This window comes from Phocoena phocoena, chromosome 3 (assembly GCF_963924675.1).
Source record: "Phocoena phocoena chromosome 3, mPhoPho1.1, whole genome shotgun sequence".
NCBI classification, from domain to species: domain Eukaryota; kingdom Metazoa; phylum Chordata; class Mammalia; order Artiodactyla; family Phocoenidae; genus Phocoena; species Phocoena phocoena.
The window spans coordinates 89,249,440-89,276,235 of NC_089221.1; the positions used below are offsets into that span (position 1 = coordinate 89,249,440).

Consider the following 26,796-nt stretch of genomic DNA (forward strand, 5'->3'; position numbering starts at 1 on the left):
CCCTTATATTTATAAGAAGTACCATGGGAATTCTATTGTCCTGTCAAGGAAACTAGTTATCTGTTTTATATTTTGCTATTAAATAGTGTCCATTTTTGTTTAAGAAGTATGTATTTATAGATCTATTTTATACAGGATGAAATTCTAATTTTTGAAAATATGGCAGTTTTTAATGGTTCTTTTAAAGTTTTTAATCACTATTTGTGGTGAATTGAAAACTCAACATAACTCACTTGATCCTAAATACCAAGCTGAATGCCATTAAATAAGAAAGATTTAAATAAATTTAAATAGTCAATAATTTTTTTAGGACTTTTACTAGTTTTGCCTTTTAAAAAGATGCTATTTATTAGTTTTGCCTTTTAAAAAGATGTGTATTTTAAAAGATGCTATTTTAAAATAGACATCTTTGCTAATGACATGCCTGTAGTTTTGTATAATGCTCTATTTCTGCCTGATTTGTACTCAGTATCCAGTAAATTATAGAAATTCTTATTTTAAAATCTCATTTACAAATCTTTTAAAAAATGGGTTTGTTCTTGCAATTATTTATAATAAATTGAATACCTACTGTATATGGATAGTAATTTTAGCCCCAGGGTTATAAAAGTGAAAACTCTGTAATATTCTTATTTTCATGTATATCATAGTTTGATGGGAGAAATATACCTGAAAAATAATTAAAATATACTATGAGAAGTGTTATGTTAATCAGAGGTACATACATGATCCCTGAGATCTGAGAAAAGGGAACACCTAAGTTGGACTGGGTAATTATGGTTGTGGGGATGGTCAGAGAATGTTTCACAGAGAAAACAACTTTGCAGTTTAGTTGTTGAAAATTCTGCAGGCAGGCAAGGGTAAAAACATTTAGACTGGAGGAACAACATCTGCAAAGCTACAGAGGTATGATCATGAGACATTTAAGGGACCATAGGTAGAAAACTGTGGTACTATTGTTTGAGGGTGGAAGGCTGTCTGGGGCCAGCTTGGATTACCAGGCAAAGGAGTTTGAATTTTAACCTATAGGTTAGGATTGTAAATTTGATACAAGTAATAATAGAATTAATACCTAGAATCACTGAGTATCCTAAAGAATGAAGAGGGCTAAGTAGGGATTGTAGGGCATGAGGGGATGCATGTATAATGCTCTGTAGCCTCAACCAGTTAATTCATTTAACAGATTTTTATTGTCTACTATATATGCAAGGTGCTGTTTTAAGCACTGGAGATGATAGTGGGGGAAGAGATCAGAGTAATTCCTTGCCCAATTGGAACTTATATTACAACTCAGTCTGTATTGTACCCCCGCCTGCTTGCTCTCTCTCTCTCTTTGTAATTTTTGGCTACAGTATGATTGTATAATATCCTTGTAGTCTTTTTTTTCATCTTCCTTATGGTTGACATAGGCAGCTTTTGCTCTATTACTTGTGGAAGAATGTAGCTAAATTTGTGACACCCTCTCCACGTTATTGTTCTTCCCCCGACCTGTAGTTTGAGGTCTGGGCATTACTCTTTTTTTAAACTGAAATTTCTTTTGCGGTAATTGTAGATTAATACGCAATTGTATGATATAATAATTCCTTGTACATTTGATCTAGTTTCCCCTCATGGTAACATTTTGCAAAACTATGACAACCAGGATATTAACATTGACATAATCCACTAATCTTATTCATATTTCTCCAGTTTTAATTGTACTCCTTTGTTGTGTGTATGTTAAGTTCTGTAACATTTTATTACTTGTCTAGATTCATGTATCCACCACTACCATCAAGGTACTGAACAGTTCCAACACTACTAGAATCCCTTGTATCCTCCTTCTATAACCATACTTACCTCCCTTTTCCACTCTGCAGGCCCTAAACCCTGGCTACCCCTAATCTGTCCTTTTCCCAAAGTTTTTTCACTTCAAGAATGTTATATAAATGGAATCATACAGTATATAACTTTGTGGGGTTGGCTTTTTTCGTTCAGCAGGATTCCTGAAGATTCGTGCAAGTTGTTGTCTATGTCGATAGACTGTTCCTTTTTAATGTGGGTAGTATTCCATGGTATGCATTCACCTGTTGAAGGATCCCTGTGCTGATTCCAGCTTTTGGCTATTACAAATAAAGCTGCTATGAACATTTGTGTACAGGTTTTTGTGTGAACATATGTTTTCATTTCCATGGCATAAATGTCCAAGAGTGCAATTGTTGGGTCGTATGGTAGTTGAATGTTTAGTTTTATAAGAAACCAGAGTGGCTGTACCATTTTTTGTCTACTAACCAGCAACAAATGAATGATCCACTTTTTCCATATCCTTACAAGTGTTTGGTCTTGTCATTATATTTTATTTTAGCCATTCTGATAGGTATGTAGTGGTATCTCCATGTGCTTTTAATTGCATTTCCCTGATGGCTAATTTATGTCGAACATCTTTTTGTGTGCTCATTCACCATTTTTATATCCTTTTCTGTGAAATGTCTGTTCATGTCTTCTGCTCATTTTCTATTTGGATTGTTGTTGTTTTTAAATGTTGAATTTTAAGAGGTCTTATGAATTCTAGGTACTAGTTCTCTGTCAGATATGTGGTTTGCAAATATTTTCTCCTAGTCTATAGCCTGTCTTTTTCTCATCTTCACATGGGCTTTCACAGGGCAACCTTTTTACTTTTGAGGAGCCCAATTTATCAATTTTTCCCTGTATGGATTGTGGGTTTTTTTTAAATTTAATTAATTAATTATTTTTTTTTGCGGTACGTGGGCCTCTCACTGTCGTGGCCTCTCCCTTTGTGGAGCACAGGCTCCGGACGCGCAGGCTCAGCGGCCATGGCTCACGGGCCCAGCTGCTCCGCGGTATGTGGGATCTTCCCGGACTGGGGCACGAACCCGTGTCCCCTGCATCGGCAGGTGGACTCTCAACCACTGTGCCACCAGGGAAGCCCTGGATTGTGTTTTTTTGTTTCAAGTCTAAGAACTTTGTGTAGCTTTAGATCCTGAAGATTTCCTTCTGTTTCTTTTTTCATAGAAGTTTTGCAGTTTTACGTTTATGTTTAAGTTTTTGAATTAATTTTTGTGTAAGGTGTTAGGTCAGAGTTCATTCTTTTTTTTCTTTTTTTGGCCTATAGATATCCAATTGCTCCAGTACCATTTATTGAAAAGGCTAGTTTTCCTTCATTGAATTGCTTCTGGACCTTTGTCAAAAAATAGTTGAGCATATTTATGTGGGTCTATTTCTGGGTTCTTTATCCTGTTCCATTCATCTACTGTCTATCCTCTACTAATACCACACTGTCTTGATTTCTCTTTCACCAAGTTGGACATATTTCTTTGAATACTCTTTCAGCCCTACTTTCTTCTCTCCTTCTGAAACTCAGACGATACAAATGTTGGGTCTTCTGTTATTGTCCTGCAGGTCCCTGAGGCTTTGCTGCTTCTTCTTCTTATTTTCTGTATATTTTCTCTCTGTTGTTTGGATTGGTTGAATTCTATTCCTCTTTTTTACATTCACTGATTGTATCCTTTGTTGTCTACTGTTGTGCTCATCTAGTGAGTTTTTTATTCCTGTTATTATTATTTTTTAGTTCTATAATTTCCATGTTTTTTAATAACTTCTATTTTTTGCTTAGATTTTCTAATTTTACAGTTGTTTTAAGGGAATTTGTAATTGTTGGTTTACATTTGTTTTAAGAGAATTTGTAATCGATTGTTGAAGCATTTCTGTGATGGCTGATTTAAAATCATTTTCTGATAATTCCAACATCTGATTCATCTTGTTGTTGGCATAAGTTGATTGTCTTTTCTTTTTTAACTTGTGATTATTTTTCTTGGTTCTTGATATGACAGGTGATTTTCAATTGAAGCCTAGATATTTTATCTATTATGTTAGGAGACTCTATTTCAATAGCCTATTTCAATCTTTTATTTTTACAGGCAATCAGTCACTCTGGTTAGATTTAACATGCAGTTCTTGGCCTATTTTTGTGGGCTGTGGTTCCAGTGACAGTTTAATTTTGAGTCTTTGTGCTGTTATTTTGGTTTGCTTTATCTGGTATCACTAGGGCTCCCACTGGTTCTTGATGGTGGTGGTGCTACTTGAGGGAGTAGAAGACATTTTTCTTAGGCTGAGCAGTACTAGATGTCTATTGGTTAGAGAAGGGGTGAGATAGGATTTCTTTACCGTGCCCCCTAGCTGCCCTACAGTCTCTGGTCAGGAAAGGAGAATCTTGGACTCGCAGAGAACAAGGAGCTTCCTGGACTGAACCACTTGCTAGAGGCTGGCTCCCTTTTGCCAGTTCTGTGTACCTGCCCTGGTGTTTCTGGGTGGGAAAGGTGATCCTTGGACCTGTGGGGACAGGGAGACTTTCCGACTGGGCTGCTTGCTATTGCTGGATCTCTCTTGCTGCTTCTTCCTGCCTAGTTCCGTTTCTCTTGGCAGAAAATGGGATTCTCAGGCCTATCAGGGAAGGAGAATGCTTCCCCTGGCTGTTTGTTTTTGGTGAGGCTCATAATCTGTCTCCCTTGCTGGTGGTGTCTGGCTTGCCTGATGTAGTCAGAGGGACGCTTGTTGGATCCTGGGAGGAGTTAGCCTACACGGACTGCCTTTTGTTCCCAGACTGGAAGTTGGGAAAAGTCAGGGATGGATGACCATTTTCTGTTTGGTGAGGGGGGTACAAGACACCCTGCTTCTGTGCTGTTCTTCCAGTCCTAGGGCCAAAGGAGTTTCCCTTTTCTACCTCTCAGAGTTATTCTTTGGTCGTCCCTTTTGCTATTTTCAGTGTTAATAGTTGTGTTTTGTGGGGCTGAGCTGGGAAAAATGGTCTATGCCATCTTGTTTGGATCAGAAGCTAGGTTTTACTTTTTTTTTTTTTTTTTCTTTTTCGCGGTACGCGGGCCTCTCACTGTCGCGACCTCTCCCATTGCGGAGCACAGGCTCCGGACGCGCAGTCTCAGCAGCCATGGCTTACGGGCCCAGCCGCTCCGTGGCATGTGGGATCTTCCCAGACCAGGGCATGAACCCGTGTCCCCTGCATCGGCAGGCGGACTCTCAACCACTGCGCCACCAGGGAAGACCGGTTTTACTTTTTTTAAAAATTTATTTTAAATTTTTGGCTGCATTGGGTCTTCATTGCTGCACATAGGCTTTCTCTAGTTGCATCGAGCGGGGGCTACTCTTCGTTGTGGTGCGCGGAATTCTCATTGCGGTGGCTTCTCTTGTTGCTGAGCACGGGCTCTAGGTGCACGGACTCAGTAGTTGTGGCATGCAGGCTCAATAGTTGTGGTTCACGGACTCTAGAGCGCAGGCTCCGTAGTTGTGGTGCATGGGCTTAGTTGCTCCATGGCATGTGAGATCTTCCTGGACCAGGGCTCGAACCCGTGTCCCCTGCATTGGCAGGCGGATTCTTAACCACTGCGCCACCAGGGAATTCGTAGGTTTTACTTTTAATTTTGGTTTATTTGTCATATGAGCATGGCGATAGAGGGGTGGGGAGGTATTGGCTGGGACTGAGTTTGGCCTTGTTGGGGGCCCTGAGATTTACTCTCTCTTATGAGATTCCATTAAACATCCTGTACTTCTGGATTTAATTTCGTCCACCAGTTCTTCACAGAGCTCTGGAAAACGGCAAACCAAGGCTGCCCTCCCAGCATTTTTCTGAGGTCCTGTCTTGGTACAGAGAAGCTTCTTTCTTTAGTTCTTTTCTTTTTTTTTTTTTTTTTAACAACTTTATTGGAGTATAATTGCTTTACATTGTTGTGTTAGTTTCTGCTGTATAACAAAGTGAATCAGCTATACGAATACATATATCCCCATATCCCCTCCCTGTTGTGTCTCCCTCCCGCCTTCCCTATCCCACACCTCTAGGTGATCACAAAGCACCGAGCTGATCTCCCTGTGCTCTATGGCTGCTTCCCACTAGCTATCTGTTTTACATTTGGTAGTGTATATATGTCAATGCCAATCTCTCACTTCTTCCCAGCTTATCGTTCCCTATGGTTCTTCAGAACCATTTTTTTTTTTTTTTAGATTCTATATATATATGTTAGCATACGGTATTTGGTTTTCTCTTTCTGACTTACTTCACTCTGTATGACCGACTCTAGGTCCATCCACCTCACTACAAATAACTCAATTTCGTTTCTTTTTATGGCTGAGTAATATTCCTTTAGTTATTTTCTTGATTTTTCCCTAGGTTGGTCTGTTCAGTGTATGCTGTTGCTTTTCATCTTGGAGTATCCTCCAAGATGAAGGATACAGGATTTTGTTAATTCTTCTTCCTCAGGATATCTTCTGAAAGTTGAGGGGTAGTGTTGGGCACATTTCCATGCTGCCTAGAGCACCAGAATTTTCCCTTTTTTTCTTTTGAAACTATGCTGTGAAACTTGTGGCATAAAGTTTTACTCCTTTATTTGCTGATGATATGTTTAAATTTTTGTTTTTTCTTAACAGTTTTTGTTCTTTTTATTAGTTATTGGTGGTAGGAACTTCTGAAGTACTACTTTTACTATACTGGCTTTACCTGAAAATTCCAATAATGACTTTTTGCAGTTTTCACATCTCTCTCTGACATTCGACATTGCTAATAACTTCTTTTATATCCCATCATCTGTAACTCTGTCAAACCTCTTTTTTGCTTACTTAATCTCTACCCTTTGGCTTTTCTTCTTCTAGTTCCTCCATTGATACATTCTCATGGGCTTTGTCCTTGTAATTCTCTGCTTTTCTGTCAACATTCAATCTATTGGTTTTATCACCTTTAAGCAGCTGACTCTCAAATTTGTATCCTTAGCCTTGTATTTTACCTAAGCATTTATTTCCTGCTGAAATGAATGTATTTTCTTTAAAGTAGCTCCGTATTCTCATTCTTCCATTTCTATTGATATTGTCATCATTTATTATTAAAGCCTTGAAGTTATCATTGTATCATCTGTCTCTCTTTTCTTTAAATCCATTTACCAGGTCAAGCCTCTTTGGTCTTAACTCTCACTGACATTGTCAATTATAGATCCTCATTTCTCAAGCTGTATAGCTGTAGTGACTTATTAATTTGCCTTCTTATGTCTCATTTTATGTTTTTGCTGTCTTCAAGCTATTTTATACCTAGCTTCCAGATTAAACTCTATCTCTATGTCTCTTTTTAAATTAACTATAACATACATATAGAAAAGTGCACAAATCACAGACGCTCAGCTTTATGAAGTTTCACCAACTGAACACACTTGTATAACTAGCACCAGCAAACTAACCATTTAAAACATCACATTCATGATCTTGTTATTTTGCCTTAAACACCAGTTAAGGAGTTTGAGCCTTATTAGTTCCCGTTAGAATAGCAAGAGGTAAATTGGCATGCCATCTGCCACTGCTTGCCACATATAGCTTGATTTTGGAGACATTTCTTTGTTTACTTCACCCCCTAGTCACTTATATTCCCCATATTGCTTCCTGAAATGCATTTCCTTTTTAACCTTTTTATCTAAATCATGGTTTTTCCAACCTTAACTCATGTCTTGCCATTTCTAGGAAACTTTTCTGGATTACTTCAGGTTTCATTAATTTTTTCTTTTCAAAAATTCTTTAATTAATTTTTGAATAAGTAATAGCAATATGTTCACTTAAAACAAAATTCAAACGTACAAAAGAGTATATAATGAAGAGTCTCCTTCCCATTCCTGTGTCCCAGCCACTGTGTGTTCTTCTAGAAATATTTTATGCACTTAACAAGTAAATTTAATTTTTATTATTCTTCCTCCTTTTTACACAATGTAAGCATACCAAGTTCTGTATCTTACTTTTTTCTATTAATAATTGTTAATGATATTTCCCAATCAATACACAAGTTTTCTCATTTTTATATTAGGGCTGAATGATACTCCACTGAATGAATATGCCATGATCACATCTACCACATATGGTTGTGAATGTTGGACACTGAACAGATTCACACAGACTATGATTTGAATGGTACTCCCTAGGATTTCTCAGTTATCAGTACAAGCAACTGCAGCAGCTTTGATTGTAATTTACCTAGTCAGTTCCTTTTAATTAATATTTCCAGTTTTTAAAAAAATTCCAAACACTACTGAATTGAATAGTCTTATGTATATCATTTGACATCTGTGGAAAAATTATCCGTAGGATACCATTCCCTTTAATTCCATAAAGTATTTATAATCTCTACGAATTTAATAATTAGACATAATCAGTTAATTATGGAGCTGTTTTTAAAAATTTTTATTATTTGTGATTCCTCAAGGAGGAATGGTAGCTCATTGTGGTTTTGATTAAATTATTTTATATTCACCCTGACCTAGAATACTGGTGTACATAAATAAGCCTTTAGGGTGGGCTGGAGTGTTTCTCAGATAGCTGCCAGATTGTTTCCCTTTTTATTCATCTAAGCTCTTCATAATCCTTTTGAAATTCCTAATAATGAGAGAAAAAAACTATTGTCAAAGCTTTGACCACAGCTAGATGCATTTAGAAGCAGAAGTGATGTTTATTCCAAGCTACAGAATAAAATGAACCACAATCTCAGATATAGTTTTTAAAAAAAAAAGCGAAATGTTTCACCTTTCTTTGGAAAAAAATTTCTTATTCTTCCATTGAAAACATGGTATGAGTTAGAGTATATCTTCACTGAGACTTAGTTGAGCTATAAGTAAAATAACAGAAAAATGTTCTTTTTTGTGACCCATAAAGATACAGTATATCAAAGTAAATTTTTTAAAGCTACTACCTACAAAGTGAATAAACTGGAATTATCCTACTTGATATTAAAGTGAATAAGTCAATTACTTTTATTGACTTATTTATGTTAAGGTCCATTTAGTGTCCTGCTTGCAACTTTGGAAACCTTGATGGAGTACATTTTTCCACAACCTTTTTTCTGCTCTACTTGTTCGATCATAAAACCAGACAGTTTTCAGTTGGGAAAATATTGGAATTTGTTTTCTATTTGAAAAACCCACACATTTTTACCATCTCTTTAGATGGTATCACTGAGCTTAGAGAGAGAAACCTTTTCTTACTTTTCTGTATAGGTTAGAGGATTTCAGCTGAATTAAATTGACTTCTGATATGATGAGCCAGACTTAAAAATAAAAGATGTGTTTCTTTATTTCTTCTAACTGACCCTAAAAGATTCACTGCTTGAAATCCTAGGGGACTGGAGGGGAAAATAAATTCTATCATAGTTCTTGGGATTTATAGCAAACAAGCAGGAATAACTTTGGGGTGTCTGATAACTGACCTTTAGATGATTATAAGTTATACTGCAGAGATTTTTTTTTAACAACTTTGAGCTATAACTCACATGTTGAAGAATTCACCCATTTAAACTGTACAATTTAATGGTTTTTATTCTGTTCACAGAGTTGTGCAACCATTACCACAATCAATTTTAGAGCCCTCTACTCACTCCAAAAGGAAATCCAGTACCCGTTAGCAGTCACTCCTCATTTCTTCACAAATTTGCCAGCTCTAGTCAATACCAATTTGATTTATGCCTCTAAAAATAGATTTTGGACATTTCATATAAGAAGACAGCACAGCATGTCAGTCTTTTGTGTTTGGCTTCTTTCACTTAGCATGTTTACAAGGTTTATCCATGCTGTAGCTTGTTTCAACATTTCATTCATTACCGTTGCCAATTTCATTGTGTGGATACATCGTTTTATTTATCCATTCATCAGTTGATGAACATTTAGGTTGTTCCCCTTTGTGACTATTATGAATAATTCTGCTCGAATATTCATGCACAGGTTTTTGTGTGGGCATATGTTTTTATTTCTCTTGGGTACATACCTAAGAGTGGAATTTCTGGGTCATATATAATAACTCTGTGTTTAAGTTTTGAGGAACTATCCATTTTACATTTACACCACCAGTATCTGATGCTTCTAATTTCTTCACAGTCTCCAACACTTGATATTATCTGTCTTTTTGATTATGGACATCTTAGTGGTGTGAAATGGTAGCTCATTGTGGTTTTGATTGGTATTTTCCTAATGGCTAATGATATTGAACATCTTTTCATGTGCTTAGTGGACGTCTATAAATCTTATTTGGAGAAATGTCTACTCAGATCTTTTGCCCATTTTTAATTGGTTTGTCTTGTTATTATTGAGTTGTAAGAATTCTTTATATAATCCAGAGAAAAGTCCCTGATCAGATATATGATTTGTAAATATTTTCCCCATTCTGTGGTCTTATCAGTTACTTGATGGTGGCCTTTAAAGTACAGAAGTTTTTAATTTTGATGAAAACAAATTTACATATTTTTATTTTGTTGCTTGCACTTTTGGTGTCATATTTAGAAACCATTGCCTGGACCAAGGTCACAAAGATTTACTACTATATTTTCTTCTGAGAGTTTTATAGTTTTAGCTCTGATATTTAGATCTGTGATTCCTTTAGATTTAATTTTTTGTGTATGGTCTAAGGAGACATCCTGCTTAACTCTTTTGCATGTGGAATCCAATTTTCCCAGCATCTTTAGTAGAAAAGACTTTTTTCCTCCATTGAATAGACATGGCAGTGAAGTCTGAGTCCTCCAGCTTTGTTCTTTTTCTTCAGAGTGTTTTGGTTTGTTTGTTTATTTATTTGGTTTTTCTGGCTTCCTTGCATTTCTTTGTAAGTTTTAAGATTAGCTTGTCAATTTCTGCAAAAAAAAAAAAAAGCTAGCTTAGATTTTCATATGGATTGAGTTAAGTTTGTAGAACAAGTTGGGCAGTTGCTTTCTTAATATTAAGTCTTTTGGATCCATTAACATCTGTCTTTCCATTTATTTAGGTCATCTTTAATTTTTTTCAAAAATATTTTATAATTTTAAGAGTAAATTTTGTATTTATTTTGTAAAATTTATTCCTAAATATTTTATTCTTTTTGATGCTGTTGTAAATGGAATTGTTTTGGAATTGTTTTTTAATTTTGTTTTCAGATTGATCATTGCTAATATATAGAAATACAGTTGATATTTGTATATTTATCTTGTACCCTGTAATCTTACTGAGCTCATTTATTAGTTCTAATACTTTAAAAATTGTATTTCTTAGGATTTTCTATATACGTCATGTCATCTGCAAATAAATATAGTTTTACTTCTTCCATTCCAAATTCATTGGAAATTATTTCACTTATTTCATTGTACTGACTGGAACCTCCATTACAGTGTTGAATAGAAGTGGTGAGATTGGACATTCTCATCTTGTTCCTGATTTTTTGGGGAAAGCATTCAGTTATAGTGATTTTTTTTTTTTTTTACTCTAAAAAGAATGGGCCATAACTTTGCTTTGAAGACTAATTTCCTTTTGATTTAAGATTCTTTTCTTCTGTTTACATACACAGATATGTGCTGATTAGACGGCTCAATTGTGCAGCGTGGAGGATAAGACAGTGCCTTACAAAAATGGGGTTTGGGAGTGACCTGAAGAATTCACATGAAGCTGTGTTAAAATTGCAAGACTGGGAATTACGGTTACTGGAAACAGTGAAGAAATTTATGGCCCTGAGAATAAAAAGTGATAAAGAATATGCATCTACTTTACAGAACCTTTGTAATCAAGTTGATAAGGAAAGTACTATCCAAATGAATTATGTCAGCAATGTATCCAAGGTAAGAAGAATGATTTCATCATTTATTGTCTATAGCATCATAGTTGTCCTTAAGGCAAATAGATCATACTATTGAATAAGCGTACCTAAGTCAGCATTCTAAAATCTTCCAAAATCTTGCTGATTATCAGAATCTCATGGGGAAAGTTTCAAAAATTGTAAAATTTGGGCCCAGTTCCTGATATTCTGAGTCAGTAGGTCTGAAATTTTTGAACTTGGAAATCTTTTTTTCCAATAGATGTCCAGATTATTCTAATGATTAGTTAGGTTTGAGAACCCTTCTTACAAATTTCGTTTTCTTTATTACCCTACCTCCTTGGGTTCCTTGAGCCCTGCTGTTTTCTTCTTTTGACACAAACTTTCATTATAACCCACCTTCCCTGCATTCTTCTGTGAATCATTTGTATAGTGAATCACATGGAGTATTTTAACATGTAGGTGTTCTCTGCTGTCATTTCATTACTAAAATACTAATATATTGATGATTTAATCACGCATAAAAATCCTTTGGATAAAAAATATGGTTTTTTAGCTCCAAGATTATAAAGTATAAAATTTTAAAATAAGGACTATAATAATAAAGGCCAAAATTGCACTGCTAATTGTCCTTTGACGGCATAAAATATGAAATATTACACACCTTAATAGTTTTGGATTTTCGCTCTGTTTATTTTCATTGTGTTACTTCACACTTCACTATATTTATTCAAAGTTAAAATTTTTTTTTACCTTACTTGGAAAGTTAAAAAAATTAGTGTGTTTCTTGCACTCATGGGTCTTAGGATTTGAGTAAATTGTAGAAGAAACTCTGTTTCTTATGGGGAATGTGTGTATGTGGTATGTGTGATCAGGTAAAGATCTGTGATGTTGCTGAGAACTCCTAATGTTCATATCTTTAACATCCTTTTCTGGGCCAGTGAGATTCCCCAAAGAACCATTCTCTAGTCTCTAGTCTGAAGGTAGGGTTGCCAGATGTAGCAAATTAAAATATAGAACACCAGTTAAATTTGCGTACAATATTTGAGAAATGCATACACTAAAAATTATTTATTTTTTATCTGAAATTCAAATTTAACTGGTGTCCTGTATTTTGTTTGACTACTCTGTTATGTTATAGGAATAGATAGGGAAAGTAGATTGAGTGTTCGAAGAGTCATATTTTAGTTAATCCTCCTGTTTTTGGTAAGCTGCCTGGTGTCTCTGAGTCCAAAAGCTCTCTGGTTAATTTTTTCCTCTTGTTTTCTTCTGCACTGGGGGAAGAATAGTTGCATGTCTGTGGGCTGAGCAATAGGAACTAGAATTCTGGCTATTCCTTATATAGACTGAATCAATCCTTCTGTTTCGGTGCCCTCTCCTTTTTCTTCATTTAGATTTCTCTAGTCCCTGAGCTTTATTGGAGTTATCTGACCCTATAAACTGGTCTTTTCTTCTTTTTCTCCCCCCAGTTTCATTGAGATATAATTGACATACATCACTGTATAGGTTTAAGGTGTATAGCATGATTTTTTTTTTTAAAAAGGGCTTCCTCATTCTTTTATTTTTATTAAATTTATTTATTTATTTATTTCTGGCTGCAGTGGGTCTTCATTGCTGCACGCGGGCTTTCTTTAGTTGCGGCAAATGGGCGCTACTCTTCATTGTGGTGTGTGGGCTTCTCATTGTCGTGGCTTCTCTTGTTGCGGAGCACGGGCTCTAGGTGGGCGGGCTTCAGTAGTTGTGGCACATGGGTTCAGTAGTTGTGGCACATGGGTTCAGTAGTTGTGGCACATGTGTTCAGTAGTTGTGGCTCACAGGCTCTAGAGCGCAGCCTCAGTAGTTGTGGTACATGGGCTTAGTTGCTTCCCAGCATGTGGGATCTTCCCGGATCAGGGATCGAACCCATATCCCCTGCATTGGCAGGCAGATTCTTAACCACTGCACCACCAGGGAAGTCCAGCATGATGGCTTGATTTATGTTATGTTGTGAAATGATTACCACAGTAGATTTAGCTGATATCCAAATAATAAAAAGAAAAGAAATAAATTTCTCTTTTTGATAAAAACTCTTAGAAAGCACTCACTTAACAACTCTATCATACACCATTGTTAACTATAGTCATCATGCTATACATTATATCCCTAGTACTTATTTATCTTATAACTGGAAGTTTGTACCTTTTGATCATTTTCCTCCAATTCCCCCTCCCACCATGTGGCCTTTTCTTCTTGACCTCCCCTCCGTACACTTAAGTTCCAACTTTTCCTGATATGCTAATGAGTTACCACTTACATTTTCTAACATTTTGTTGGCAAGTCTTATCTGTGATTGTTGCCTTTTCTATCTTCTTTGTTATTGCGAATTTATATTTTAAGTAACTATATTATATTTTGGTAAGGTTTTGGAAAGGAGTGAAAAATAGCCATGTGTTTTATTTACTATGTTTAACTGAAATTATACTGTTAGAAAAGTATGGGACTTCCCTTGGAGGTCCAGTGGTTAAGACTTCCCTTCCAGTGCATGTGGTGTGGGTTTGGTCCCTCGTTGGGGAGCTAAGATCCCACATGCCTTGCAGCCAAAAAGCCAAAACATAAAAGAGAAGCAATATTGTAACAAATTCAATAAAGACTTTAAAAATGCTCCACATTAAAAAAATCTTAAAAAAAAAAAAGTAAGGTAGTGAAAGGAACAAGAAATAGTATTAACAGGTAAGAAGATTAAGGATTTATGAGGTCAGGACAGAGAAGGAGTCATCAATGTGTATACTGAAGTGTCAGGTATTTTGGTGAGGGATAGATGGAGACAAATGCTAAGATAAAGAGGGCAAGAGAATTTAGGGGGATGGGAAAAGGGGATAGGAAAAGGTGATAGATTGAGAGGAAGTGGTTTAATTGGTAGTATTGCCTTTCAGAGAGGAAGTGTTGAGAGATTAACAGTTGAACAATGGTTGGAAACCCAAAGAAAAACAAGGAGTATGTCAGCTTTTCCTCTTAACTCTGAAAATGCATCACATTATTCTGATTATTGTTGCTTTATAGTAATCTCAAAGTTAGATAGTGTAATTTCTCTTTGTGCTTTTTTTTTCTTTCCAAAATTGTTTTGGCTACTTTAGTTCCTGTGCATTTCCATATGAATTTTAGAATTAGCTCATCAAGTTCTATAAAAAAGGCTACTGATTTTTGATTGAAATACATTGAGTATATAGGTAAATTTGGGGAAAATGTATATCTTAACAGTATTGGAGTTCTAATCCATAAACATGGTGTATATCTTCTTTAATTTTCCTAATTAAACTTATATCAATAGTTTTAAGTGTATAGGTCTTTTGGGTTTATGTGTATTTCATATTTTTTATGTTCTTATAAATAGTATTTTTCCTAATTTTCAGTTTTCCACTGTTCATTGTTATTATGTATGTTAATCTCATAACCTAAACTTTGCAAAACGTACTTATTTGCAGTTGTCTTGTAGAGTCCATTGAATCTTCTACACAGATGATTATATTATCTGCAAACAAAGAGAATTTTAGTTCTTCATTTCCAATTTGGATGTCTTTTGTTTATTTTTGTGGCCTTCTTGCAATAGCTAAAACCTCTGGTGCAGAGTTTAATAGAAGTATTGATAGCAGACATCTATGTCTTGTTCTCCGTCATAGGGGAAAAGCGTTTAGTCTTTCACTATTAAGTATGATGTTAATTTTGAGTTTTTTTAGATATCTTCTATAAGCTTATAGAAATTCCCTTCTGTTCCTGCCTAGCTGAGAGCTTTTTCATTAATTGTTGTTGGATTTTGTCAAGTGGTTTGTCTTCTGCTTAGGTGATTGTATTGTTTTTTCTTTTCAGTTTGATAATATGTTGAAATGTATTGATTGATTTTCAGATGTTTCAAACATTTGAATATTGTTAAAAAAAAAAAAGGGCTTCCCTGGTGGCGCAGTGGTTGAGAGTCCGCCTGCCGATGCAGGGGACACGGGTTCCTGCCCCGGTCCGGGAGGATCCCACATGCCACAGAGCGGCTGGGACCGTGAGCCATGGCCACTGAGCCTGCGCGTCCGGAGCCTGTGCTCCACAACGGGAGAGGCCACAACAGTGAGAGGCCCGCATACCGCAAAACAAAAACAAAAACAAAAAAAAACCCTTCCCACTTCATCTTTTTGTATTATCCTTGTTTTTATGTCATTGGATTCAATTTGCTAAGAAATTTTTTTTGGAGAATTTTTGTATCAGTGTTGCTGAGGGATATAGATCTACAGTTCCTTTTCCTGTAATACTGTCTGGTTTTGGTAGCAGAGTAATAAGGCTGGCTTCACAAGTGGGAAGTATTTTCTTCAATTTTCTGGAGAAGTTTATGTAGAATTGGTTTTATTTCTTACTTAGGTGTGTGATAGAATTCACTAGTGAAGTCATCTTGGCCTAGAGTTTTCTTTGGGAGAAGGTTTTTGGTTATAAATTTAATTTTTAAAGTAAAGGCCTATTCATATGATCCTTTTCTTCTTCAGTGAACTATAAGGAATTTGTTTATTTTTGCCTAAGTTGTCAATTTTTTTTAGTGTTGTTTATTATTTTGCCTTATTGTCTTTTTAATATTTGGAGAATCTGTAGTAGTCTTATCTCTCTCATTCCTGATATTGATAGTTTGTGTCTTCTTTTTTTTTTTTCTTGATTGGACTGGCTAGAGGTTTCTCAATTTTACTGATGTTATATGAGAACCAACTTTTGATTTCATTCATTGTATATTGATATTCTGTTTTCTATTGCATTGATTTCTGCTCTGAAATCTATTAATTTTTTCCCCCATTTAATTTGTGTTTCATTTGCTCTTTTTCTCCCCTGGATTAATAAAGTAGAAGTTGAGATCACTGATTTAAGACTATTCTTCTTCTGTAATACATACATCCTTATAGTGTTCTTAATTTTTTCTGAGTACTGTTTCAGCTGTAACCCAGAAAATTCTCATATGGTTATTTTCATTTTTTTCAGTTCAGAATACATTTTAATTTCACTTTTGATTCCTTCTTTGACACATGTATTCTTTCAATGTCTCTTATATAATTTCCAAGTAGTTGGTTTTTTGGGTTTTTTTCTAGAGATATTTTTGTTACTGATTTCAAATTGAGTTCCATTGTTTTCAAAGACCTATTTTATATGACTTGAATCCTTTTAAATTTATGGATACTTGTTTCATGGCCCAGAGTATGGTCTGTCTTGGTAACTCTTTCATGTGCAGTTTATACTCTGCTGTTGTTGTTTGCAGTGTTCTTATAAATGACAATTAGGTCAAGATGGTTGAAAGTAGTGTTCAAGTCTTTTATTTCTTTACTCATTGTTTTTTTTATTTTAAAGAATATGGTTACACATTTAAAAAAAAATTATTTGGCTGCGTCGGATCTTAGGTGTGGCACATGGGATCTTTGTTGTGGCACATGGGGTCTTTCATTGCGGTGTGCAGGCTCTTCATTGCGGTGCGTGGACTTCTCTCTAGTTGTGGTGCATGGGCTCCAGAGTGCATGGGCTCAGTAGTTGTGGTGCGCAGTCTCAGTAGTTGTGGTGTGCAGGCTCTAGAGCATGTGGGCTCAGTAGTTGCAGTACATGGGCTTAGTTGCCCCACAGCATGTGGGATCTTAGTTCCCCGACAAGGGATCGAACCGCGTCACTTGCATTGGAAGGTGGATTCTTAACCTCTGGGCCACCAGGGAAGTCCCTCTTTACTCATTTTTGTCCACCTGTTCTATCAGCTATTGAGAATGGTGTTGAAATCTCTGATTATAATTGTGAATAAGTCTGTTTCTCCCTGCAGTTTGATCAGTTTTTTTTTTCTTTTTTTTTTTTGCCGTACATGGGCCTCTCACTGTTGTGGCCTCTCCCGTTGCGGAGCACAGGCTCCGGATGCGCAGGCTCAGCGGCCATGGCTCACGGGCCTAGCCGTTCCGCGGCATGTGGTATCCTCCCGGACTGGGGCACGAACCCGTGTCCCCTGCATTGGCAGGCGGACTCTCAACCACTGCGCCACCAGGGAAGCCCCCATATTGTTTTACATAGTAGCTGCCCTAAATTACATTCTCACCCACAGTGTGTGAGGGTTCTGTTTTCTCTATAAATTCTCCAGTACTTGTTATTTCTTGTCTTTTTGACAATAGCCATTCTGACAGATATGTGGTAATATCTCATTGTGGTTTTGATTTGCATTTCCCTAATAGCTGTTGATCTTGAGCATCTTTTTACCTACCTGTTGGCCACCCATATGTCTTCTTTGGAAAAATGTCTATTCATATCCTCTACCTGTTTTTAAATTGGATTTTGTTGTTGTTGTTTAGCTGTATGAGTTCTTTATGTGTTTTGGATATTAGCCCGTTATTGGATCTATGATTTGCAAATATCTTATCCTATTCTAGAGGTTGACTTTTTGTTTTTTTGATTGTTTCCTTTGCTGTACTGAAGCTTTTTAGTTTGATGTAGTCCCAATTGTTTATTTTTGCTTTTGTTGCCATTGCGTTTGAATCAGATCCAAAAAATATCTCTAAGAGTGATGTCAAGGAGCTTACTGCCTATGTTTTCTTCTAGGAGTTCTATGGTTTCTGATCTTACATTCAAGTCTTTAATCAATTTTGAGTTGATTTTTGTGTGTGGTGTAAGATAGTCATCCAGTTTTATTCTCTTGCATGTGGATGTTGGGTTTTCCCAACACCATTTATTGAAGAGACTGCCTTTTCCCATTGTATATTTTTGCCTCCTTTGTTGTAAATTAATTGACCATATATGTGTGGGTTTCTTTCTGGGCTCTCTATTCTGTTGATCTATGTGTCTTATGCCAATGCCATACTATTTTGATTACAATTGCTTTATAGTATAGTTTGAAATCAGGGAGCATGATACCTACAGCTTTGTTCATTCCTTCCTTCTTTCTGTCCTTCCTTCCCTCCCTTCCTTCCGTCCGTCCCTCCCTCCCTCCTTTTCTTGGGGACTTTGGTCCCATACAAATTTTAGAATTATTTATTCTAGGTCTGTGCAGAATGCCATTGGAATTTTCATAGGAATTTCTTGATATTATTTCAGTCTTCTTAAATTTATTGCGACTTGTTTTGTGGTCTAACATATGGCCTATCCTTGAGAATGCTCCATGTGCCCTTGAGAAGAATGTGTATTCTGCTGCTTTTGGGTGGAATGTTCTATATATTTCTGTTAAGTCCATCAGGTCTGATGTTTCATTTACGGCTGATGTTTCCTTATTGATTTTCTATGTAGATGATCTATCCATTGATGTAAATGTGGTTAAAATCTCCAACAATTATTGTATTGCTGTCAGATTTTCCCTTTAGGCCTGTTAATAGTTGTCTTATATATTTAGATTTTCCTTTGTTAGGTGTGTAAATATTTACAAATGTCATATCCTCTTGTTGAATTGTACTGCTTTATATTATGTATATATATTATGTACTGCTTTATATTATGTACTGCCTTTCTTTGTCTTTTATTATGTTCTTTGTTTTAAAGTCTGTTTTGTCTAATGTGAGTATAAGTATACCAGCTTTCTTTTCATTTCCATTTGCATGGAATATCTTTTTCCATCCCTTTGCTTTCAGTCTGTGTGTTTTTAAAACCGAAGTAAGTCTCTTCTTGGTAACATATAAATTATTCTTTTATTTTTTTAAATTTATTTTTCTTATCTGTTCACCTACTCTGTGTGTTTTGATTGGATAATTTAGTCCATTTGCATTGAAAGTAAATATTGATAGGTATGTACTTGTTGCCATTTTGTTGATTGTTTTCTGGATGTTTTTGCAGCTTCTCTCTATTCCTTTTTTCATCTCTTGCTTTCTTCCCTTGTGGTTTGATGAATTTCTTTAGTGTTATGTTTAGATTCCATTCTCATTATCTTTTGTGTGTCTGCTGTACATTTTGCTTTGTGGTTACCATGAGGTTCACACATAACGATCTATATATATAGCAGTCTATTTTAAGTTGGTAGCAACTTGCATTTGAACACATTCTAAAAACTTTACATTTTTATTCTGCTCAGTCATGTTTTATGTTTTTGATGTCATATTGTACGTCTTTTTATTTTGTGTATTCTTTAACTAATTATTGTAGTTTCAATTAATTTTACTACTTTATCTTTTAACCTTCTAATTACTTCCTATGTGATTAACCCACTACCCTTACCATATATTTGCTTTTAGCAGTGAGATTTTTACTCTCATATATTTTTCTGTTATAAGTTAGCACCCTTTTGTTTCAGCTTAAAGAAGACCCATTTACTTTTCTCATGAAGTTGGTTAAGTGGTGATGAACTCCTTTACCTTTTGCTTATTTAGAAAACACTTTAATCTCTCCTTCAGTTCTGAATGATAGCCTTGTCAGGTAGAGTGTTCTTGGTTGTAGGTTTTTCCCTTTCATCACTTTAAATATCTCCCTTCTGGCTTACAGAGTTTCTGCTGAAAAATCAGCAGATAGTCTTATGGAGATTCCTGTTTATGTGACAAGTTGCTTTTAAGATTCTGTCTTTAACTTCTTACGTTTTAATTATAATTTATCTTGCTGTTCATCTTATTTGGCATTTTCTGTGCTTCCTGGACCTGAATGTTTCCTTCCCCAGGTTAGGGGAATTTATGGCCATTATTTTTTCAAATGAGTTTTCTGCCCCTTTCTCTCTTCTCCTTCTGGGGCCCCCTATAATGTGAATGTTATTCTGCTTGGTGTAGTCTTGTATGTCTCTTAAGTTACCTTTACTTTTTAAAATTCTTGTTTTCTTTTTGTTGATTGTTTGAGTGAGTTCCTCTGCCCTATCTACCAGGTTGCTGTTTAGTTGTTTTACTTTAGCTAGTCAGCTGTTGAACCCCTTTAGTATATTTTTCAGTTCAGTTATTGTGTTCTTCAGTTCTGTGACATCTGTTTAGTTTTTTAAAATATTTTCTGTCTATTTGATATAATACAGTGAGAGTGTTCATCCATTCTTCTTTTGAGTTCAGTGAGCATCTCCTTTAACTCTATATCAGGCATATTACTTATCTCTGTTTTATTAAGGTCTTTTTCTGAGGTTTCATCTTATTCTTTTGTTTGGAACATATTCCTCTGTTTTTATCTTTTGCTTGACTCTGTGTAATTGTTTCTGTGTATTAGGCAAAATAGCTACCTCTCCCAGTCTTGAAGAACTAGGCCTTATGTAAGAGATGGCTCTTATTCAACCTTGCTCTAGCTCTTGGTTGTCTCTGGAACCTATGTGATTGTCTAACTAGTCTGATTTATTCTTGGTAGGTCTTGCTTATTGAGGGTGTGCCAAGACCTGTCAGTGTTCTAAAGGGAGTGATCCTAGTCAGCCTAGATTCAGGCTGATTGGAAGCCTGTTTCTTAGACAATAGCTTTTGAAGTATACAGATAGATATATAAAGTCCTATGCGATGACAATTGTATACCCTGCCAGCCTCCAAACTGAGGTCCAGATATGTCCCCTAGGCAGCAGTTGGAACAATTGGGGTTTCAGATGAGTGTTTAAGCTTCTTTCTGGGAGGTACCAGCATGCTGTGGTGAGGCCAAGACAGGGTGCACAGGTGGTGTCTCCTTGCCTGCATTCCCAAAGAGCACCTATGTAGCCTTTAGATGTATTGCAAACCTGAAGCCTGCCCCTCAGGTTGAAGCTCCAGGACAATTAAGGGACCTTTTTCATGTGCGGATCAGGGATGTTTCAGTCTGCTGTTTATGTAGTGTTGTGGGTGTGGTATTCTGCCCAGAACTATCTTTCTGATTCTTAAGGTCCCATGGGGCCAGGAGCACAAGCCCTTCTGGCCACCAGAGCCTGGCAATCAAGAGGAGTCCCCTGTGTAGACTGTGCTTTAGTGAGACTGTGCGATTATTGCGGGCAGGGTGTGTGCCCTCAGCATTAGAGAGGCCAGGAAAGAGTGCTGGGGGAGAGGCACTCCTGCAGTTTTCACAATATTGGAGGAAAGTGTTGGGAATGGGGCATGCCTTCCGCTTTAGGGAGGCCTGGGATGAGCATTTTGGGTGTGATTGACACTTGACTTTAGAGAGGTTGTGTGCCTGCCCACTTGCAATAACAGGGTGGAGGGAGAGTGCAAAAATGGTACTCTTCAGTGGCACCACCCATGACGAAAATCCCAGTTAATCCCTGTCCCTCCAGCAGATGCTTTAAGGTTAACAACCAAATCTCCTTTATACATAATCCAGTCACTTTTCAAACTTGCCTTTTTGCTTGTTCCTGGAACCAGTGAATCCACACGAGTCCCTCAACAGGAGTATCTAAGATTCGCGCAGCCCCCTGGGCCCCCTGGATGTAAGCCCCATTGGTTTCTAAAGCCAGATGTTTTGGGGCCTTGTCTCTCTGGTGCAGGTCCCAAGGGTTGGGGTGCCCAGTGTGGGGCACAAACCCTTTGATCCTTAAAAAGAGGCTCTGGACTAGTGAGATGCCTCCCTGCTGTGTGTCACTGCACTGGGGGATAGGGTTTTAGAGTCACTGCATCTCTGCCTCTACTACCCATCTTGCTGTGGTCCCTTTATCCCTTATTGTGGAGGGTGCCGTTCAGCTAGTTTACAGTTCTTTTTACCTGGAATTATTACTTATGTAGTTGTAGATTTGGTGTGTCGTGGGAGGAGGTGAGTTCAGGGTCTTCCTATGCTGCTTTGTTGGACCCTGCCCCTCCTTGCTCTTTAATAAGCCTATCAGTGAGTTAACTCTATCCCTGACCTCTCCTATTCCAACAGTATCACTTCCTTCTCCTTTCTTCTTCCTCTGGCAATGTCACTTCCTGTCTCACCAGTATTTCAAGTTAAACATGCCAGTGTATGCCAATCCTTTTATCTTTTCATACCTGCCAAAACTCAGATCTTCCTTTTGCCCCACACCTGTACTTAGGAGGGAGGAATTGGAGAGAAGGAAACAGAAACCAAGTAGCTGAGCCATTTCCATGTTGAAAATGAGCAAGTCATAAGTGAATCATTGTAATAGTTCAATTTGAATCTTTTAAAATATTTTCCATTTCTCTACTTAATATATTTATTCTTTCTTTTAGTTTCATGAACATATGGAATACTGTCATAGTGACTCTTTTATTCTCCCTGTCTTCTATCCTTGGTGTTACTTCTGGGCCAGCTTTGACTGCCTGAGTTTTCTGCTCATTTTGGGTTGTATTCTCCTGCAACTGCATGCTCTTGATGCCAGGCATTATGAATTTTACATTTTTAGGTACTGAATATTTTTACCTTTCTTTAACTATTCTTGAGCTTTGGGATATGATTAAGTTACTTGGACACAGCTTGATCTTTTTGTCTCTTGTTTTATACATTTGTTAGGTGGACCAGCAGTATGTATAGTCTAGGGTAAATTTATCTCCTCTACTGAGACAAGATCATTCTCATTATCCAAAGGATGCTCCCCATATTATGAGGTTTTAAACTCTGGCTGTTGGGACCTGGTACAATTCCGTGATACTATGTGAGCTCTAGACAGTGTTTCCTGTAATCCTTATTGGTGGGTTATTTCCACGGCATAGAGTAGTTTCCTCATGCCCTGAGCTAATCAGTACTTAGCTAAAAAAATCTTAGCTAAGTAAGATTTTGGGTGAGTCTTTGCAGGTCTCTTGAGTTTTCTCTTTGTGCAGCTCTCTTCTCTCTAGTACTCTGTCCTTGTCTCTGCACCAGTACTCTGACTATGTTGGTGTCTGTGTGCTCTGTACAGTCTCTTTAACTTGCAGAGATGACTGAGTTCTGCTTGGCTCTTCTTCCCTGGACCATATCCTGGACATTTTCTCCATTAAGTAAGCTGGGATAATCTTAGCGTTCAGTTCATTTATTTATAGTCTCCCAGGGTTCACTGTCCTTCCTTGCCTGATGTCCAGTGGCTTGAATGCTATCTTATATTTTTGTCCAGTTTTTTGTTATTTTATGCAGGAGAATAAATTTATGCCTGTTTCTCTATCTTGATGGAAGCAGAAATCTTGCAACTAGTGATTTTTATGTCTTTACTTAAAAAAAATTAACATGTGCAGCAGTTTCAAGAATAGAACAGAACTCTATGTACTTATTAATTGTTAACATTTTGCCATATTTGCTCTGTGGTTTCCTTTCCCTCTCAATATAATTTGTGTTTTATATATATAATTTTTGGGGAGAATGATTTGTAAGTTAGTTGAAGACATCGTGTCTCTTTATTCTTAAACATTTAAGCATGTATTTTCTAAGAAGATATCCACAACGTAATGATCAAATTTGGGAAATTTACCATTGTTACCATGCTATTATTAAAAATATATTACATATCCAGCTTTTGTCAACTGTTCCAATAATGTCCCTTTTGGAAAAATTTTTTTTTCATCCTCATTCAGGATCTAATAGATAATCACTTATTTCATTTAGTTGTTAGGTTTCTTCAGTTTCTTTAATCTGGAACATGTATGTGAGAAGTCACACTTTGTGCTTTGGTAGTTTTTCTTTTTTACTTAAAGTTATTTTTGAAGTGTGTACATTCTGCCTTTAATCCTGAGGGCATGGTTTAGTTTTTTTTTTTTTTTTTTTTTTTTTTTTTTTTTTTTTTGTGGTACACGGGCCTCTCACTGTTGTGGCCTCTCCCGTTGCGGAGCACAGACTCCGGACGCGCAGGCTCAGCAGCCATGGCTCACGGGCCCAGCTGCTCCGCGGCATGTGGGATCTTCCCAGACCGGGGCACGAACCCGTGTCCCCTGCATCGGCAGGCGGACTCTCAACCACTGGGCCACCAGGGAAGCCCCAGGCTCATCTTGTGAATGTTCCTTTTCCAGTCCTTCAAGAAACCCTTTCCCCGAGGGATCTTGGTTCCTTTTGGTAGTGAGAATATTTAGATATTCAACCAAGTTACTCTGTTGGGATATTATGTCTCACAGTATTTTGCAGTCACAAGTATTGCTGCAGTGAATAACTTTGTTACAGATGTGTTTTTGTATCTTTATGAATATCTTTAAGGTACATTCCTGGAGATGGGGTTTCTAGGTCAAAGTGTAAATGTCTATGTAGTGTTGCTATATATTGTCAATATAAATATAAATTTCCTTTATAGCTTTTGTACCATTTTGTATATCTACTGGGAATATATGAAACTACCAGTTTCTACTTAATCTGGGCAAGAGAGTATGTTGTCAAACTTATGAATTTTTATTAATATGATAGGTAGAAATGATACCTAGTATAGCTTTAATTTATATTTCTCTAATTGTGAGTGAAATTAAACATCTTTTCATATTTTAACAGCTATTTTAGTTTGAGGACTTGTTTTATTCTATGCTAAAGGTGAATTTTACTTTGTGTTGCTTTATTCATCTAAAATTACACCTGTCAGAAATAAAAGGCATCCAAATGGGAAAGGAAGAAGTCAAGTTGTCTCTCTTTGTGGAGGACATAATATCATACAGTAAGTCCCCTACATACGAACCTTCAAGTTGTGAACTTTTAAAGATGTGAATGTGTGTTCACATGTCCAATCATGTTAAGTTAGTTCACGTGTCTGATGTACATTGTCACATGTGTGCATCTCTGCAAGTGGTTGTGCATTTGTGTACTTTACTGTACAGTACTGAATAGAGTAGTAAAGTAGTACAGTATCTTTATTTCAAGCCCAGGATGTCCGGAAGCCAGCGTAAAAGCAGCAGTGATGTAGCTGGTACTGCTAAGAAGTGCCAAGTGATAACGATGGAAACAAAAGTGGAAATAATTGAGAGAGTGGAGCAACAAGAGGAAGAAGAAGTAACTGAAGAATCGAAGAGATTCACAATGCAGGAAATGGCAAAGGGATTTTCTTTTTTTGAGGAGGCACTGTTTTTGAGGCACAGAACCTGAACATAGAATGGTACACAAAGGTTGCAATAGTTGTTCAGAATGCAATCCAGGGCTACCGTGTCATCTATGACGAGAAAAGAAGAGCTACTACGCAGACATCACTGGATCATTTTTTCAAGAGGGTAGATAGAATTGAATCCAGAAAGGAACCAGAACCTGTGCCATTAACGTCAGGCATGAGTGAAGTTGCAGCTTGCCCTCTGTCTCCTATTGCTGACCATCCTTCAGCTCTACCATCTCCCGCCTCCTCTCCCTCCTCCAGTCAGTAACTCTTCTTACCTGTTCACTCGATGCCAGCCCCTGTATGCCAGCTGTTGTACTGTACTACTTTTCAAAGTACTGTACTGTAAGATTAAAAATGTTTTCTTTATTTTGTGTGTTTGTTTGTTTTTTATGTATTATTTGTGTGAAAAGTATTATAAGCCCATTACAGTACAGCACTGTATAGCTGATTTTGTTAGTTGGGTACTTAGGCTAACTTTGTTGGACTTATGAACAAATTGGACTTACAAATGCACTCTTGGAATGGAACTTGTTCATATGTAGGGGACTTACTGTATATAGAAAATAATAAAACTACTACCAAGAAACTAATAGATGAATTTGGTAAAGCTGCAGGATTAAAAAAAAATCAATGTACAAAAATCAGTTTTGTTTCTCTACACTAATGAACTATGTGAAAAAGAAAGACAATAATTCCATGTACAATAGCGTAATAAAATTAAAATCCTTAGGAAAAAATTTAACCAAAAAGAGGAAGACCTGTACACTGAAAATTATAAGAAATTGATGAAAGAAACTGAAGAAGACACAAATCAATGGAAAGACATTCTGTGCTGATGGAATGGAAGAATTAGTATTGCTAACATGTCCTTACTACCCAAAGCCATCTATAGATACAGTGCAGTCCCTCTCAAAATTTCAATGGCATTTTTCACAGAAATAGAAAAACAATCCTAAAATTCATATGGAACCACTAAGACCCAAATAGCCAAAATAATTCTGAGAAGGTAGAACAAAGCTAGATACAATTGCTGATTTAAAATTTTATTATAAAGCTATAGTAATCAAAACAGTATGGTACTAGCATAAAAGCAGACACATGGACCTATGGAACAGAACTGAGATCCCAGAAATAAACCCTTGAGTATATGGTCACCTAAGATTTAACAAGGGAGCCAAGAATAGTCTTTTTAATAACTGATGTTGGGAAAACTGAATATTTCTATGCAAAAGGATGAAATTGGACCCCTGTCTTACACCACTCACAAAAATTAACTGGAAATGGATTAAAAACTTAAATGTAAGCCTGACACTGCAAAGCTACTAGAAGAAAACATAGGGAAAAAAACTTCCTTGACATTGTTCTTAGCAACAATTTTTTGGATATGACACCAAAAGCTCAAG

General features: G+C 36.6%; 1 protein-coding gene across 2 annotated transcripts in view; it reads left to right on the plus strand.

The window, feature by feature from the left end:
* FER (FER tyrosine kinase) overlaps positions 1–26,796 on the plus strand; it is a 477,172-nt gene that overhangs the window by 31,584 nt on the left and 418,792 nt on the right. The window contains exon 3 of one of the 2 annotated variants that reach the window (XM_065874932.1): positions 11,332–11,599. In XM_065874932.1, the coding sequence (XP_065731004.1) occupies positions 11,393–11,599 (207 nt within the window). In that variant the 5' untranslated portion in view covers positions 11,332–11,392. Of the gene's footprint in view, positions 1–11,331; positions 11,600–26,796 lie in introns of those variants that run through there. The other variant, XM_065874931.1, reaches the window with a different exon arrangement.